This window comes from Squalius cephalus (assembly GCF_949319135.1).
Source record: "Squalius cephalus genome assembly, chromosome: 2".
NCBI classification, from domain to species: Eukaryota; Metazoa; Chordata; class Actinopteri; order Cypriniformes; family Leuciscidae; genus Squalius; species Squalius cephalus.
The window spans coordinates 40,619,925-40,636,457 of NC_137123.1; the positions used below are offsets into that span (position 1 = coordinate 40,619,925).

At 37.3% G+C, this 16,533-nt stretch overlaps 1 protein-coding gene across 1 annotated transcript; it reads right to left on the minus strand.

Annotated features, from left to right (window-relative positions):
- Positions 1–1,215: 1,215 nt before the first annotated feature.
- Positions 1,216–4,441, minus strand: LOC307149575 (uncharacterized protein). Its single transcript, XM_079855952.1, has 3 exons — positions 4,100–4,441; positions 3,873–4,018; positions 1,216–1,975 (listed from the first exon to the last, which is right to left on the minus strand). The coding sequence occupies exons 1-3, from the start codon at positions 4,350–4,352 to the stop codon at positions 1,229–1,231; spliced, it is 1,146 nt and encodes a 381-aa protein (XP_079712078.1). The 5' UTR covers positions 4,353–4,441; the 3' UTR covers positions 1,216–1,228.
- Between the last annotated feature and the right edge of the window lie 12,092 nt (positions 4,442–16,533).

Consider the following 16,533-nt stretch of genomic DNA (forward strand, 5'->3'; position numbering starts at 1 on the left):
ACTTTGAAATGAATCAGTTTATTTCAGTCATTTTGTTTTGAACGAGTCAATTTAAGAGTCATTTCATTACATATGAGGATTTTTGAGTCTTTTGGTTACAAGCGAGTCAATATATAAGTTATTTTGTTTCAAATGAGTCGGTTTAAGGATTATTTTGTTTCGAACTAGTGAAGTTCACAGTCATCTGATAACAACTGAGCCAATTTAAGAGTCATTTACATTTAATCATTTTGCAGACACTTTTATCCAAAGCGACTTACAAATCAAAAGAACAATAAAAGCAGTTAAACTAAGGCCAAAGTGTATATATTTTTATAAAACATACCAAATAAAATAGAAAAGCATTAGAATTAATTAATGAAATGTTGCCTAAAAGATGTAGTATTTGATTACATTCAAGAAAATAGTTATGTTTCAAACAAGTCAATTTAAAACTGATATATGTAAAAAAAAATATTTATTAATTTTAATGAGTAATTTACTTGCATTTGACATAACACAACTGCGCATGGTCCACCAAAATCCAACTCCACTAAAAAAAATTTTTATTCGCGTACAGACAAACTTTACTGCTGTAAATACACAAGGACATTATTGTTTTCAACTTCCCAGTTGAACTCAAGTAGCGTAACAATACAGGATTTTGATAACTTTCAGTAAATACTAACTATATACACTTATTTGCGTGGGAAATTTAATACGTTCTATAAGAAACAGCAGTAACATGCCATCACACATTTCCAGATGAATAAATACGCTTGAGTCTTAAATGGCGGTAACAAACTTTATTTGCACCACACCCGAAGAACACAACGTACTGTGAACAAAACAATGTTTGCATATATACACATCTGGTAAATAAAATAATACTTAAAATAAAAACTGATGAACAAAATATAAAATAAAAAAAATAAGCACAAAATTATTTAAAAAAAAAAAATATATATATATGATACCACAATTAAACATTGTGCCCTTTCTGCACTTTCAAACCTAAAAAATTATTCCAACAACTATAAATAAATAAAATACGCTAAAATAAAATCTATGCTCTTAAGGCTGTTTAACAACTTTTAACCCCAATTTTTCTTTAAATACAAATAAAGAACAAGTGCCATTTGAACAAGTGTGCATCTGTTGCGGAGCAGAAATTAGAAACAAAATTGTTCTACTGCGTGCATATTAAAGAACAAACGCATCGCAACTATCCCAGTTCCTTATGGCCCAACTAAATCCGTTCCCCTTCCATGGCGGCCATTGCTCCTGCAAGCTCTCCATCTTCTGTCTCGCTACTTTCAGCGGTTTCCGCCACTTTGTCGAGTCCAACGACAACATCTTGCTGGATGTGAACTCGCCATGCATCGCCACTCAGCAGATGCTCCTCCACATTCTGCCCTTCAATAAGCAGATGTGTGAGGGCTTCCTTCTCCAGGTAACACCGGATGACAGAATTGGTCACACTCAGGTCCATTTCCCTGCCCTCCTGCAACAGTGCGACCCGTCCACTGGCAGTACACTGGTAAAATTCAGCTTTCTGCAGAAACTTGCAGCGTTGGCATCGGTGAAACTTTAAAGCCGAGTTGAAGTCTGGCTGCCACGCCTGGCATTTCGTGCATTTCTTGGACACAGCAATTTCAGCACGAATGATGCTTCCAGTCAACGTGGTCACCACCTCCTCCTTAACTTCAAAGTGTGGAAACGAACTTGCTCCAGCCACTTCTGGGATTTCAGCGATCTCAGTGTTCCGGGTTGTGGTCAGGGACACACATCCCAGGTACTCGCGCGTGCTGAGATTGCGCATCTGATAAGAATGGCCATTCACCACCAGCCCTATCTGGCCAGCCCACAGCTGGAGTTTCATGTGGCCGGACGAGTCTTGGACGTAACACGTCTGGGTTTCGACATTGGCACCCATTATCTGCACCATCTCTGTGGCTACTTCAACACGGCAAACTTTCACCTCCATTTTGCCAACCTAACAGAAAAACACAGAAACAGTTAAAAACATCATATTACATGAAAACCGCACAACATAAAAAACACACACACACACACACACACACACACACACACACACACATTAATCGTAAGCATATATGTAGGCTTCACCTCAATACCCTTGAACTGGGCCGATATTTTTTCCCATCAGCTTTATCCTGATACACGTGATACCATAACATTGCAGCTACATGAAAGAGCCTTTATTACTCAAAAAATAAACATGTATGTGTATTGCTGCTGAACCTACAGCTCTTAAATAAACCAGTCCTGTATCAAGACTAAATACCAACAACTGTGTCGTCATTAAGACTCATGCAGCCGTTCTAGACAATCTGCACAAAATGACCCAGCCGACTGCTCTCTAATTTCTCTCACAGTACTTTCAGAGCATGCGTCTCAAGCATGTACGTCAGGACTGTCTCAAGACAAACAATATTTCTAAGAGGCATGCATTGCTTGAAGTCAGCCACCGATCCAACTGTGCAACACTTTATAAACTCACGCCAACCTGGAGTGTGGACCCATCTGTTACAGAGTACACGTGTATTTGACTTTGTTTTGAATGCAGCAATAACGACAATGTATTTAACACTTATGTGCTTTAGCCAAACACAACTGTTGGTGTTATCTGTTTTTGCTGGATAAAAAGAAAAAAACAACAACAACTTGGAATTGAAAACATGCTTTCAATTATTTTTATTTTTACAAGTTCTCTGTATTTGTTAAGCCATTTGTACTGACTTAGAACAGCCTAGCTACGCTTTTATCAATATTACTAACAATGCAATTTAAGAGCAAAGCATTAATTTACGAGCATTTATAAAACCACAGCTGGTATGAAAATGCCCTCTGTTTCTATAAAATACTGTCAGTCCATTAAACGCACATCATTATTTTTGTCATTAAGATTATACATCTGAATTTGTACTATTTTCATATTGTAATCATTATTGTACAAATTAATGTACACATTACTTACATGCAGTATATTTTACATATTTCCTGTCAAGACATATTTATATGGATAAAAACCACTACCACTCATACTAATACTGCTACTCGGGCACCAAATTATAATTTCTTTTATATATTATAGGTGAGATATTCTACATTACAACATAATTCAAAGATATATCACATTCAACTTTTATTCCACTCTACAAAATAACTTTTAATTTTACTGAACTTAAGACAATCCTTAGACAAACTTATCATGATGTCATATTAACCATTGCTTTATCAAACATTTTGAAATGGAATAAACGTATCAAACACTTTACAGACTTAAAATGTTTCATTTAGAGTAATCCTTATTAAACCAACCATTTCCTTCGTTCTTTCATTAACATTAAAGACAAGCATCGCACAAACTATTTTATTCAACTACTGTCCCTTTAAAATCTGTCGCTGCAACACCTGCCGCGAATCTGACGCACAGGCAGCTGTCACTTACGGCCCCATTATCTAACAACTCTCGAAGTTGACACAACGAAAATAATAATACTCGCAAAACAACCATCATAATTGTTGCTTCGTTCAAGTTCAAAAGAGAACTGGACGCATGTTGCGTTTGTTGGCTTGTGTGTGTATGTAACATGACGCGGCATTCACAAACAGCGCGTCCACTAAATCTTGCCGCACTTCAATACTTTAAAAGCATTTATGTGAATAACAGCGTGATCGTGTTATTAAAGGATAACAGAAAACTTTATTCTACGTTATTGCGCTAATATTTGAACGCGTTAAAGTGAACAAAAATAAAGCCAAACCCACCCCCCCTCCCCCTCCGTCGTTTATTCGTCATACGACGAAGCTTCACATACTTTTTGCTTTTAAAAAGACTATATACATTTACATTCCTTAATAGTTACCTGCTGTCGTGCTGCCATGGCTTTAGCCTCAGCCACTGTTTTTTGGGCATTCTGTGGAGACTCTCGGAAGCCGAAACCGACGTCGGTCACCACAATTAGCTCTGTTGCCTTGCCGCACTGGACATCAAACTTTCCTCCCTCATAACCTTGACAACATACACTTAGTTAATAACAACACAAACTCAAAAGCGATTTACTTGTTTACTTTAACCGCAATGGATACTTACTGACGCGCTTCTTGATTTTCATGAGCTTTACAGGACTCTTATTTTTTTCTGCCAGACTGAAAATTGACCGCTTCTCCACCGCGAACACGACGACGTGTCTAAATTCATCTCTGCTCACTTGAAGCGACGCGTTGAAATACTTCGCGCCATTGCGCACACCTATCCTAACCGCACTGACGTTATGAATGTAACCTTCGACACAAGTTTCATCCATGGAAACTTCCGTTTTAACTTTTTTAGCTGGACTCGCCATGATGGTCTCTTCTTGCTGTTCGCTGGAGATTACGCTACAAATCCCACAAACACTTTCGACGCAGCAAAGCTACATTACGTACACAACTGCGCATGCTCCATCAAAATCCAACTCCACTAAAAAAAAAATTTATTCGCGTACAGACAAACTTTACTGCTGTAAATACACAAGGACATTATTGTTTTCAACTTCCCAGTTGAACTCAAGTAGCGTAACAATACAAGATTTTGATAACTTTCAGTAAATACTAACTATATACACTTATTTGCGTGGGAAACTTAATACGTTCTTTAAGAAACAGCAGTAACATGCCATCACACATTTACAGATGAATAAATACGCTTGAGTCTTAAATGGCGGTAACAAACTTTATTTGCACCACACCCGAAGAACACAACATAACATACTGTGAACAAAACAATATTTGCATATCTGGTAAATAAAAGAAATACCTCAGTGTGACACAATTGTCAAGTAATACTCCAATAGATGAGTTTTGACAAAATGTGATTGAAAATGTTAAAATAATGATTTTAGTCTAAATATAAATTATATGACAATATTAGGGAGCACTATGATGAAATGGCAGCAGGGGGCAGTAAAATACCACTTATTGGCTTAATGACATGTTATATCATTTTTACCTTTTTAACTGTTATAGAGGCAAATTTTGTCTGATCTGTCTGAAATTTTTCATGCTTATTAAGAGTCATGAACATTATTATATGAAAAATATATGATCATAGGTAGGAATAGGAATTTTTCATAGGAAAAGACCATTCACAGCCAATACAGGCAATTTACCATAGGAAATATATGGTTTTAAAGTGTTTTAACAGTTATAGCGCCACCTTTGGTCTGATCTCCATACAAATTTCCAGGCATCTTTAGCATGTTATGACAAATATGTGCATCAATTTTTGTGAAGTTCTGTGTTTTCGTTTAGGTTTTATAGGCTTTTGAGTGCATTTTGCCACGCCCATTTTTTTATGACCCAATATACCCATGCGAAAAATGCAAAAGTTCAACTTTTTTTTGATAATTATTTATCTAGAGAGTCCATAGAATTGTCTTAGACTCGTTTGGTTCCGATCGGGCAAAAAACCAGGGACTAGTTCGCAAAAGTAGATTTTTAACATAATTACGAATATTTAATGAACGGTTTGATTGACAGCAATGGTTCTTGAGGCAAAGTTGTTCTCCATGAGGAGCTCTATCAAATGATATGCATATTGTGTGGATATTTGTAACACCACGTGATTACGGAGCTGTAAAACTCGTTAGCGCCAACTAGTGGCCGATTTCTTTCAAAATTCTTACAGACCTCTAGGGCCATGAGTCGAACATGCCTACCGAATTTAGTTCCGATCAGCCTCCGTTAACCTTGTCTAATAGGTGCTCAAACTTCATTGGCCGATGGCGGCCATGTTTTTTGAGATATGTCAATGTCCTCATAGACATACATGGCACCTTGGAACAAGACACTGCATACCAATTTTCAAGTCAATCAGACTAACAGTCAGGTCGTCATAGCCCTTTTCATGTTTTTTTCATGTTATAGCGCCACCTAGTGTTCAATCGTCGCGATTTTTTTACTGTGACCCAAGATTGAACTCCTACACATGTGTACCGAGTTTGGTGAAGATACCTCATTTACATCTTGAGTTATAGCCATTTTAGTAAAATAGGCTCCTCCCACAACATTAGTTTTGCGCCCCCTAGCGACCGTGAATCGAAATTTCAACTTTTTTTCGATAATTATTGATATTCAGACTCCAGAGAACATTTCTGCACTGGTTTGGTTCCGATCGGGCGAAAAACCTAGGACTAGTTTGCAAAAGTAGGTTTTTGACAAAATTAAAAATGGCGGAAAAATTTGCATACCGGAAATGAAATCGGAGATATACGTTTTGTTCTTCAGGGTTCCAGCTTTCCAATGATATAAGACACTTGAGTCTACGACATATGGTCTAGGAGTTATGAGCAGTTTCGCGCTTTTGGTCGCTATAGCGCCACCTATGGGCCAATCGGAGTCATACTCTCTGAACCTCTCCTCGATTTTTGTACTACCATTTGACAAAGTTTCAAGTCTCCAGCTCTTACGGTTTAGGCTGCACGATGCGTTTTACGGCAGAAGAAAAATAATAAAAATCAGCACAATTACAATAGGGTTTCAGCACTTCGTGCTTGAACCCCTAATAATAAAAATCAGCACAATTACAATAGGGTTTCAGCATTTCATGCTTGAACCCCTAAAAATCAGGACGATTACAATAGGGTTTCAGCACTTCGTGCTTGAACCCCTAATTAAAGCTGCAAGCAGCATTTATCGGGGTTCAAGCAATTAAGGCCTTTAAGGCCTTTAAGCATAAAAGCATCAAAAGTTATTAAGATTTATTTAGCAAGCATGTAACTACTGACATAATAGATGAAAAAGACCATTTACCATAGGAAATATATGGTTTTAAAGCTTTTTAACAGTTATAGCGCCACCTATGGTCCGATCTCCATAAAATTTTGCATGCTTGTTAATGATGTTATGTCACATATTCCCACCAATTTTTGTGAAGTTCTGAGTTTTCATTTATGATTTATAGGCTTTTTAGTGCATTTTGCCACACCCATTTTCTTTATGACCCTATTATAGCCATGCGCAAAATGCAAAAGTTCAACTTTTTTTTGATAATTATTGATCTAGAGAGTCCATAGAATTATCCTAGACTGGTCTGGTTCCGATCGGGCGAAAAACCTAGGACTAGTTCGCAAAAGTAGGTTTTTAACATATTCGCGAATAATTAATGAACGGTTTGATTGACAGCAATAGTTCTTGAGGCAAAATTGTTCATCATGTGCAGATCTATCAAATGATATGCATTTTGTGACGATAAGTGTAACACCACGTGATTACAGAGCCATAAAACTCGTTAGCGCCAACTAGTGGCCGATTTCTTTCAAAATTCTTACAGACCTCTAGGGCCATGACTCGAACATGCCCATCGAGTTTCGTTCCGATCGGCCTCCGTTAACCTTGTCTAATAGGTGCTCAAACTTCATTGGCCGATGGCGGCCATGTTTTTTGAGATACACCAATGTCCTCATAGACATATATGACACCTTGGGCCAAGACACTGCATACCAATTTTCAAGTCAATCGGACTAATGGTCAGGTGGTTATAGCCTGTTTTATGTTTTATTCGATTTTTTTACTGTGACCCCAGAGTGACCTCTTACACATGTGTACCGAGTTTGGTGATTATACCTCATTTAGTTCTGGAGTTATAGCCGTTTTAGTAAAATAGGCTCCTCCCACAACATACATTTTGGCGCCCCTTAGCGACCGTGATTCGAAATTTCAACTTTTTTTCGATAATTATTGATCTTCAGTCTCCAGAGAACATTTCTGCACTGGTTTGGTTCCGATCGGGCAAAAAACCTAGGACTAGTTCGCAAAAGTAGGTTTTTAACAAAATTCAAAATGGCGGAAAAATTTGCATACCGGAAATGAAATCAGAGATATACATTTTGTTCTTCAGGTATCCAGCTTTCCAATGATATGATACACTTGAGTCTACGACATACGGTCTAGGAGTTCTGAGCAGTTTCGCGCTTTTGGTTGCTATAGCGCCACCTATGGGCCAATCGGGGTCATACTCTCTGAACCTCTCCTCGATTTTTGTACTACCATCTGGCAAAGTTTCAAGGTTCCAGCTCTTACGGTTTGGGCTGCACGATGCGTTTTAGCGGAGAAGAAAAATAATAATAAAAATCAGTACAATTACAATAGGGTTTCAGCACTTCGTGCTTGAACCCCTAAAAATCAGTACAATTACAATAGGGTTTCAGCACTTCGTGCTTGAACCCCTAAAAATCAGTACAATTACAATAGGGTTTCAGCACTTCGTGCTTGAACCCCTAATTAAAGCTGCAAGCAGCATTTATCGGGGTTCAAGCAGTTAAGGCCTTTAAGGCATTTAAGCACAAAAGCATCAAAAGTTATTAAGATTTATTTAGCAAGCATGTAACCACTGACATAATAGATGGAAAAGACCATTTACAGCCAATACAGGCAATTTGCCATGGGATATATATGGTTTTAAAGCTTTTTAACAGTTATAGCGCCACCTATGGTCCGATCTCCATAAAATTGTTTACTGTGACCTCAAATTGAACCCATACACATGTGTACTGAGTTTGGTGAAGATATCTCATTTACTTCTTGAGTTATAGCCATTTGAGTAAAATAGGCTCCTCCCACAACGATTTGCCACATTCTAGAATTATTTAATATGATTCTAGCATGATTTACTATCATATACCATGTTCCAGAATGATTTATTAGGATTCTAGCATGATTTACCTTGATACACCTCATTTCAGTATTATTTACTATGATTTACAATGTTTCTAGCATGATTAACCACATTACTAGCAATTATGTGAAGTGTCAGTGCAAATGAGGTGATGAACACTGACAAAATATTATTGTGTTATAATAGTTAGTTATATACGTGATTTTTAGTGTGTGTCCAAGTATGAATGCAAAAGCACATGTAAAATATTTCATTATTAAGTAGAATGGCCAGCAGAGGGCACTAGAAGACCACTTATTGGCTCACTTTCACTTTAAACCAGTTTTCTGCACTAAAGCAAACCAGTTTTTCCATGTTAACTCAATGCATGCTTACACACACACACACACACACACACACACACACAACACACACACACACACACACACACACACACACACACACACACACAGCATAGTTAACCATGATTTACCATGATATACCACGTTCTAGTATTATTTACCAGGAGATAAACGACAATCTAGTATTATTTACTTTGATTTACCATGTTTCTAGCCTGATTTATCACATTACTAGCAATTATTTGAAGTGTCAGTGCAAATAAAGTGATTAACACTGTCAAAATATGATTGTGTTATAATAGTTATTGCTATATAAGTGATTTTTTTAGTGTGTATTCAAGTATGAATGCAAGCACATGTTGAAATATTTCATTAATAAGTAGAATGGCCAGCAGAGGGCAGTAGAAGACCACTTATTGGCTCACTTTCACTTTAAACCAGTTTTCTGCACTAAAGCAAACCAGTTTATCCATGTTAACTCAATGCATGCTTACACACACACACACACACACACACACACACACACACACACACACACACACACACACACACACACACACACAGCATAGTTAACCATGATTTACCATGATTTACCACATTACTAGCAATTATTTGAAGTGTCAGTGCAAATAAAGTGATTAACACTGACAAAATATGATTATGTTATAATAGTTATTGCTATATAAGTGATTTTTAGTGTGTATTCAAGTATAAATGCAAGCACATGTGGAAAAATTTAATTAATAAGTAGAATGGCCAACAGAGGGCAGTAGAAGACCACTTATTGGCTCACTTTCACTTTAAACCTCATGATTTTGACCAGTTTTCTGCACTAAAGCAAACCAGTGTTTCCATGTTAACTCAATAATGCATACTTGCTACATATGCTACACACAATAATGCTACACACACACACACACACACACACACACACACACACAAATGTTTCAGTGATATTGGTGTCACATTCACCTTCATCACATTCACCTTCTGTCTTCATCACATTCACCATCTGTCGTCATCACCTGCACCTGCTCCTCATCACCCTCCTCATCATCACCTGCTCCTCATCATCATAACCGTCACCTGTTGTCCTTGTCTTGATCTGTGTATTTAAGTTCCCCTCTCATCCATTATCATTGTCGGTTATTGTTTGTGCACTAGCACTCTGTTATGTTTGTTTTCATGTTGGAAAATAAAACCTTTGTTATATTTGTACACACACACACACACACACACACACACACACACACACACACACACACACCATAATTTATCATGATTTACCATGGCTGATACCAATACCAATATGAGAAAATGACTATTTTAAACAGCAGGGGGCAGTAAAATACCACTTATTGGCTTAACATGCCATTAATTCATATCATTTTCACCTTTTTAACTGTTATAGAGGCAAATTTTGTCCGATCTGTCTGAAAATTTTCATGCTTGTTCAGGGTGATATTTCACACGTTCTGACTTGTTTTTAAGAAGGTCTGAGCATTGATTAAAGAGATATAGGCTTTCGGGGACACTTGGTAAAGGCCAGATTTTGAAGTGAACCTATTATAGCTATCCAAATGAAGTAGTTCAACTTTTTCTGACAATTATTGATCTAGTGAGTCCAGAGAATTGTATTGCACTAGTTTTGAACATTATGATATGAAAATTATATGATCAGAGATGGAAAAGACCATTTACAGCCAATACAGGCAGTTTACCATAGGAAATATATGATTTTAAAGCTTTTTAACAGTTATAGCGCCACCTATCGTCCGATCTCCATAGAATTTTTCATGCTTGTTAATGATGTTATGTCACATATGCTGACCAATTTTTGTGAAGTTCTGAGTTTTTATTTAGGATTTATAGGCTTTTTAATGTATTTTGACAAGCCCATTTTATAAATTACCCTATTACAGCCATCCAAATGCAAAAGTTCAACTTTTTTTTGATAATTATTGATCTAGAGAGTCCAGAGAATTGTCCTAGACTGGTCTGGTTCCGATCGGGCAAAAAACCTAGGACTAGTTCGCAAAAGTAGGTTTTTAACATATTAATGAATAATTAATGAACAGTTTGATTGACAGCAATGGTTCTTGAGGCAAAGTTGTTCAGGATGAGGAGATCTATTAAATGATATGCATATTGTGTGGATATTTGTAACACCACGTGATTACAGAGCCGTAAAACTCGTTAGCGCCAACTAGTGGCCGATTTCTTTCAAAATTCTTACAGACCTTTAGGGCCATGAGCCGAACATGCCCATTGAGTTTCGTTCCGATCGGCCTCCGTTAACCTTGTCTAATAGGTGCTCAAACTTCGTTGGCCAATGGCGGCCATGTTTTTTGAGATACGCCAATGTCCTCATACACATACATGGCACCTTGGACCAAGACACTGCATACCAATTTTCAAGTCAATCGGACTAACGGTCAGGTGGTTATAGCCTGTTTTATGTTTTTTTCATTTTATAGCGCCATCATGAGGCCAATCGTCGCGATTTTTTTACTGTGACCCCAGAGTAAGCTCATACACATGTGTACCAAGTTTGGTGAAGATAACTCATTTACATCGGGAGTTATAGCCATTTTAGTAAAATAGGCCCCTCCCACAACATACGTTTTGGCGCCCCTTAGCGACCGTGAATCGAAATTTCCACTTTTTTTCGATAATTATTGATATTCAGTCTCCAGAGAACATTTCTGCACTAGTTTGGTTCCAATCGGGCAAAAAACCAGGGACTAGTTCGCAAAAGTAGATTTTTGACAAAATTCAAAATGGCGGAAAATCTATCATGGCGGAAATGAAATCGGAGATATACGTTTTGTTCGTCAGGCGTCCAGCTTTCCAATGATATAAGACACTTGAGTCTACGACATACGGTCTAGGAGTTATGAGCAGTTTCGCGCTTTTGGTTGTTATAGCGCCACCTATGGGCCAATCGAGGTCATAATTTGATAACCTCTCCTCGATTTTTGTACTACCATCTGGCAAAGTTTCAAAGCTCTAGCCCTTACGGTTTGGGCTGCACGATGCGTTTTACGGCAGAATAATAATAATAATAATTAAAGCTGCAAGCAGCATTTATCGGGGTTCAAGCAATTAAGGCCTTTAAGGCCTTTAAGCATAAAAGCATCAAAAGTTATTAAGATTTATTTAGCAAGCATGTAACTACTGACATAATAGATGAAAAAGACCATTTACCATAGGAAATATATGGTTTTAAAGCTTTTTAACAGTTATAGCGCCACCTATGGTCCGATCTCCATAAAATTTTGCATGCTTGTTAATGATGTTATGTCACATATTCCCACCAATTTTTGTGAAGTTCTGAGTTTTCATTTATGATTTATAGGCTTTTTAGTGCATTTTGCCACACCCATTTTCTTTATGACCCTATTATAGCCATGCGCAAAATGCAAAAGTTCAACTTTTTTTTGATAATTATTGATCTAGAGAGTCCATAGAATTATCCTAGACTGGTCTGGTTCCGATCGGGCGAAAAACCTAGGACTAGTTCGCAAAAGTAGGTTTTTAACATATTCGCGAATAATTAATGAACGGTTTGATTGACAGCAATAGTTCTTGAGGCAAAATTGTTCATCATGTGCAGATCTATCAAATGATATGCATTTTGTGACGATAAGTGTAACACCACGTGATTACAGAGCCATAAAACTCGTTAGCGCCAACTAGTGGCCGATTTCTTTCAAAATTCTTACAGACCTCTAGGGCCATGACTCGAACATGCCCATCGAGTTTCGTTCCGATCGGCCTCCGTTAACCTTGTCTAATAGGTGCTCAAACTTCATTGGCCGATGGCGGCCATGTTTTTTGAGATACACCAATGTCCTCATAGACATATATGACACCTTGGGCCAAGACACTGCATACCAATTTTCAAGTCAATCGGACTAATGGTCAGTTGGTTATAGCCTGTTTTATGTTTTATTCATGTTATAGCGCCACCATGTGGCCAATCGCCGCGATTTTTTTACTGTGACCCCAGAGTGACCTCTTACACATGTGTACCGAGTTTGGTGATTATACCTCATTTAGTTCTGGAGTTATAGCCGTTTTAGTAAAATACGCTCCTCCCACAACATACATTTTGGCGCCCCTTAGCGACCGTGATTCGAAATTTCAACTTTTTTTCGATAATTATTGATCTTCAGTCTCCAGAGAACATTTCTGCACTGGTTTGGTTCCGATCGGGCAAAAAACCTAGGACTAGTTCGCAAAAGTAGGTTTTTAAAAAAATTCAAAATGGCGGAAAAATTTGCATACCGGAAATGAAATCGGAGATATACATTTTGTTCTTCAGGTATCCAGCTTTCCAATGATATGATACACTTGAGTCTACGACATACGGTCTAGGAGTTCTGAGCAGTTTCGCGCTTTTGGTTGCTATAGCGCCACCTATGGGCCAATCGGGGTCATACTCTCTGAACCTCTCCTCGATTTTTGTACTACCATCTGGCAAAGTTTCAAGGTTCCAGCTCTTACGGTTTGGGCTGCACGATGCGTTTTAGCGGAGAAGAAAAATAATAATAAAAATCAGTACAATTACAATAGGGTTTCAGCACTTCGTGCTTGAACCCCTAATTAAAGCTGCAAGCAGCATTTATCGGGGTTCAAGCAGTTAAAACCTTTTAGGCATTTAAGCACAAAAGCATCAAAAGTTATTAAGATTTATTTAGCAAGCATGTAACCACGGACATAATAGATGGAGAAGACCATTTACAGCCAATACAGGCAGTTTACCATGGGATATATATGGTTTTAAAGCTTTTTAACAGTTATAGCGCCACCTATGGTCCGATCTCCATAAAAATGTTTACTGTGACCTCAAATTGAAACCATACACATGTGTACTGAGTTTGGTGAAAATATCTCATTTACTTCTTGAGTTATAGCCATTTTAGTAAAATAGGCTCCTCCCACAACAATTTACCACATTCTAGTATTATTTACTATGATTCTAGCCTGATTTGCCATATTCTAGCATGATTTACCATGATATACTACATTCTAGTAGGATTTACCATTGTTTACTGTGATTGTATACTCTGACAAAATATGATTTATGAGTGATAAACTCTGACAAAATATGATTGTGCTAAAATAGTAATTGTTATATAAGTTATTTTTTAGTGTCTTATTGTTATATAAGTGATTTTTAGTGTATAATGAATGCCAAAGCATATGTGAGTAGACTTCATTAATACGTAGAATGGCCAGCAGAGGGCAGTAGAAGACCACTTATTGGCTCACTTTCACTTTAAACTTCATGATTTTCACCATTTTTCTGTACTAAAGCAAACCAGTTTTTCCATTTTAACTCCATAATGCATGTTTACACACACACACACACACACACACACACACACACACACACACACACACACACAAAGACAAATGTTGTTGTTTTTTCAATGCTATTGGGATATGTCATTATGAAAATATATTTCAATGGTCTATAAACATTTCACAAAGTCTTTGTAAGCTATTAATCAGATGATTCAGAATTTATTCAGAAACCTAAGACTACACACACACATTATGTTGTAGACACAGACATTTGAAATATATAATGTGATCAAACTGTCAATACTAATACTTTAACAGATGGATTTTGACTAAATGTAATTGTAAATGTTAAAATAGTGATTTTATAAAGTCTAAATATGAATTATAGAACAATATGACAACATGACTATTTTAAACAGCAGGGGGCAGTAAAAAAACACTTATTGGCTTAATATGCCATTATATTCATATCATTTTCACCTTTTTAACTGTTATAGAGGCAAATTTTGTCAGATCTGTCTGAAAATTTTCATGCATGTTCAGAGTGATATTTCACATGTTCTGACTTGTTTTTAAGAAGGTTTGAACATTCTTTAAAGAGATATAGGCTTTCGGGGACACTTGGTAAAGGCTACATTTTGAAGTGAACCTATTATAGCTATCCAAATGAAGTAGTTCAACTTTTTCTGACAATTATTGATCTAGTGAGTCCAGAGAATTGTATTGCACTAGTTTTGAACATTATGATATGAAAATTATATGATCAGAGATGGAAAAGACCATTTACAGCCAATACAAGCAACATACCATAGGAAATATATGGTTTTAAAGCTTTTTAAAGGTTATAGCGCCACCTATCGTCCGATCTCCATAAAATTTTGCATGCTTGTTAATGATGTTATGACACATATGCTCACCAATTTTTGTGAAGTTCTGAGTTTTCATTTAGGATTTATAGGGTTTTTAGTGTATTTTGCCAGGCCCCTTTTCTAAATGACCCTATTACAGCCATCCAAATGCAAAAGTTCAACTTTTTTTCGATAATTATTGATCTGGAGAGTCCAGAGAATTGTCCTAGACTGGTCTGGTTCCAATCGGGCGAAAAACCTAGGACTAGTTCGCAAAAGTAGGTTTTTAACATATTCGCGAATAATTAATTAACGGTTTGATTGACAGCAATGGTTCTAGAGGCAAAGTTGTTCACCATGAGGAGATCTATCAAATGATATGCATATTGTGTGGATATTTGTAACACCACGTGATTACAGAGCCGTAAAACTCGTTAGCGCCAACTAGTGGCCGATTTCTTTCAAAATTCTTACAGAACTCTAGGGCCATGAGTCGAACATGCCCATCGAGTTTCGTTCCGATCGGCCTCCATTAACCTTGTCTAATAGGTGCTCAACTTCATTGGCCAATGGCGGCCATGTTTTTTGAGATACACCAATGTCCTCATAGACATACATGGCACCTTGGACCAAGACACTGCATACCAATTTTCAAGTCAATTGGACTAACAGTCAGGTGGTTATATCCCTTTTCATGTTTTTTTCATGTTATAGCGCCAACTAGTGTTCAATCGTCGCGATTTTTTTACTGTGACCCCAGATTGAACCCCTACACATGTGTACCGAGTTTGGTGAAGCTATCTTATTTACTTTTTAAGTTATAGCCATTTTAGTAAAATAGGCTCCGCCCACAACGTTTATTTTGCGTCCCCTAGCGACCATGAATCGAAATTTCAACTTTTTTTCGATAATTATTGATCTTCAGACTCCAGAGAACATTTCTGCACTGGTTTGGTTCCGATCGGATGAAAAACCACGGACTAGTTCGCAAAAGTAGATTTTTGACAAAATTCAAAATGGCGAAAAATCTATCATGACGGAAATGAAATCGGAGATATACGTTTTGTTCGTCAGGCGTCCAGCTTTCCAATGATATAAGACAATTGAGTCTAGGACATACGGTCTAGGAGTTATGAGCAGTTTCGCGCTTTTGGTCGCTATAGCGCCACCTATGGGCCAATCGGGGTCATAATCTCTGAACCTCTCCTCGATTTTTGTACTACCATCTGGCAAAGTTTCAATGCTCTAGCCCTTACGGTTTGGGCTGCACGATGCGTTTTACGGCAGAAGAATAATAATAATAATTAAAGCTGCAAGCAGCATTTATCGGGGTTCAAGCAGTTAAGGCGTTTAAGGTTTTTAAGCACAA

Excerpts from the sequence above, each read along its gene's own strand:
- LOC307149575 (XM_079855952.1), bottom strand. The coding sequence starts at position 4,352 with ATGGCGAGTCCAGCTAAAAAAGTTAAAACGGAAGTTTCCATGGATGAA. Across the intron at positions 4,019-4,099 it reads GAAAATCAAGAAGCGCGTCA|GTTATGAGGGAGGAAAGTTT; the intron begins GTAAGTATCCAT and ends TATGTTGTCAAG. Across the intron at positions 1,976-3,872 it reads CCATGGCAGCACGACAGCAG|GTTGGCAAAATGGAGGTGAA; the intron begins GTAACTATTAAG and ends TTTTTCTGTTAG.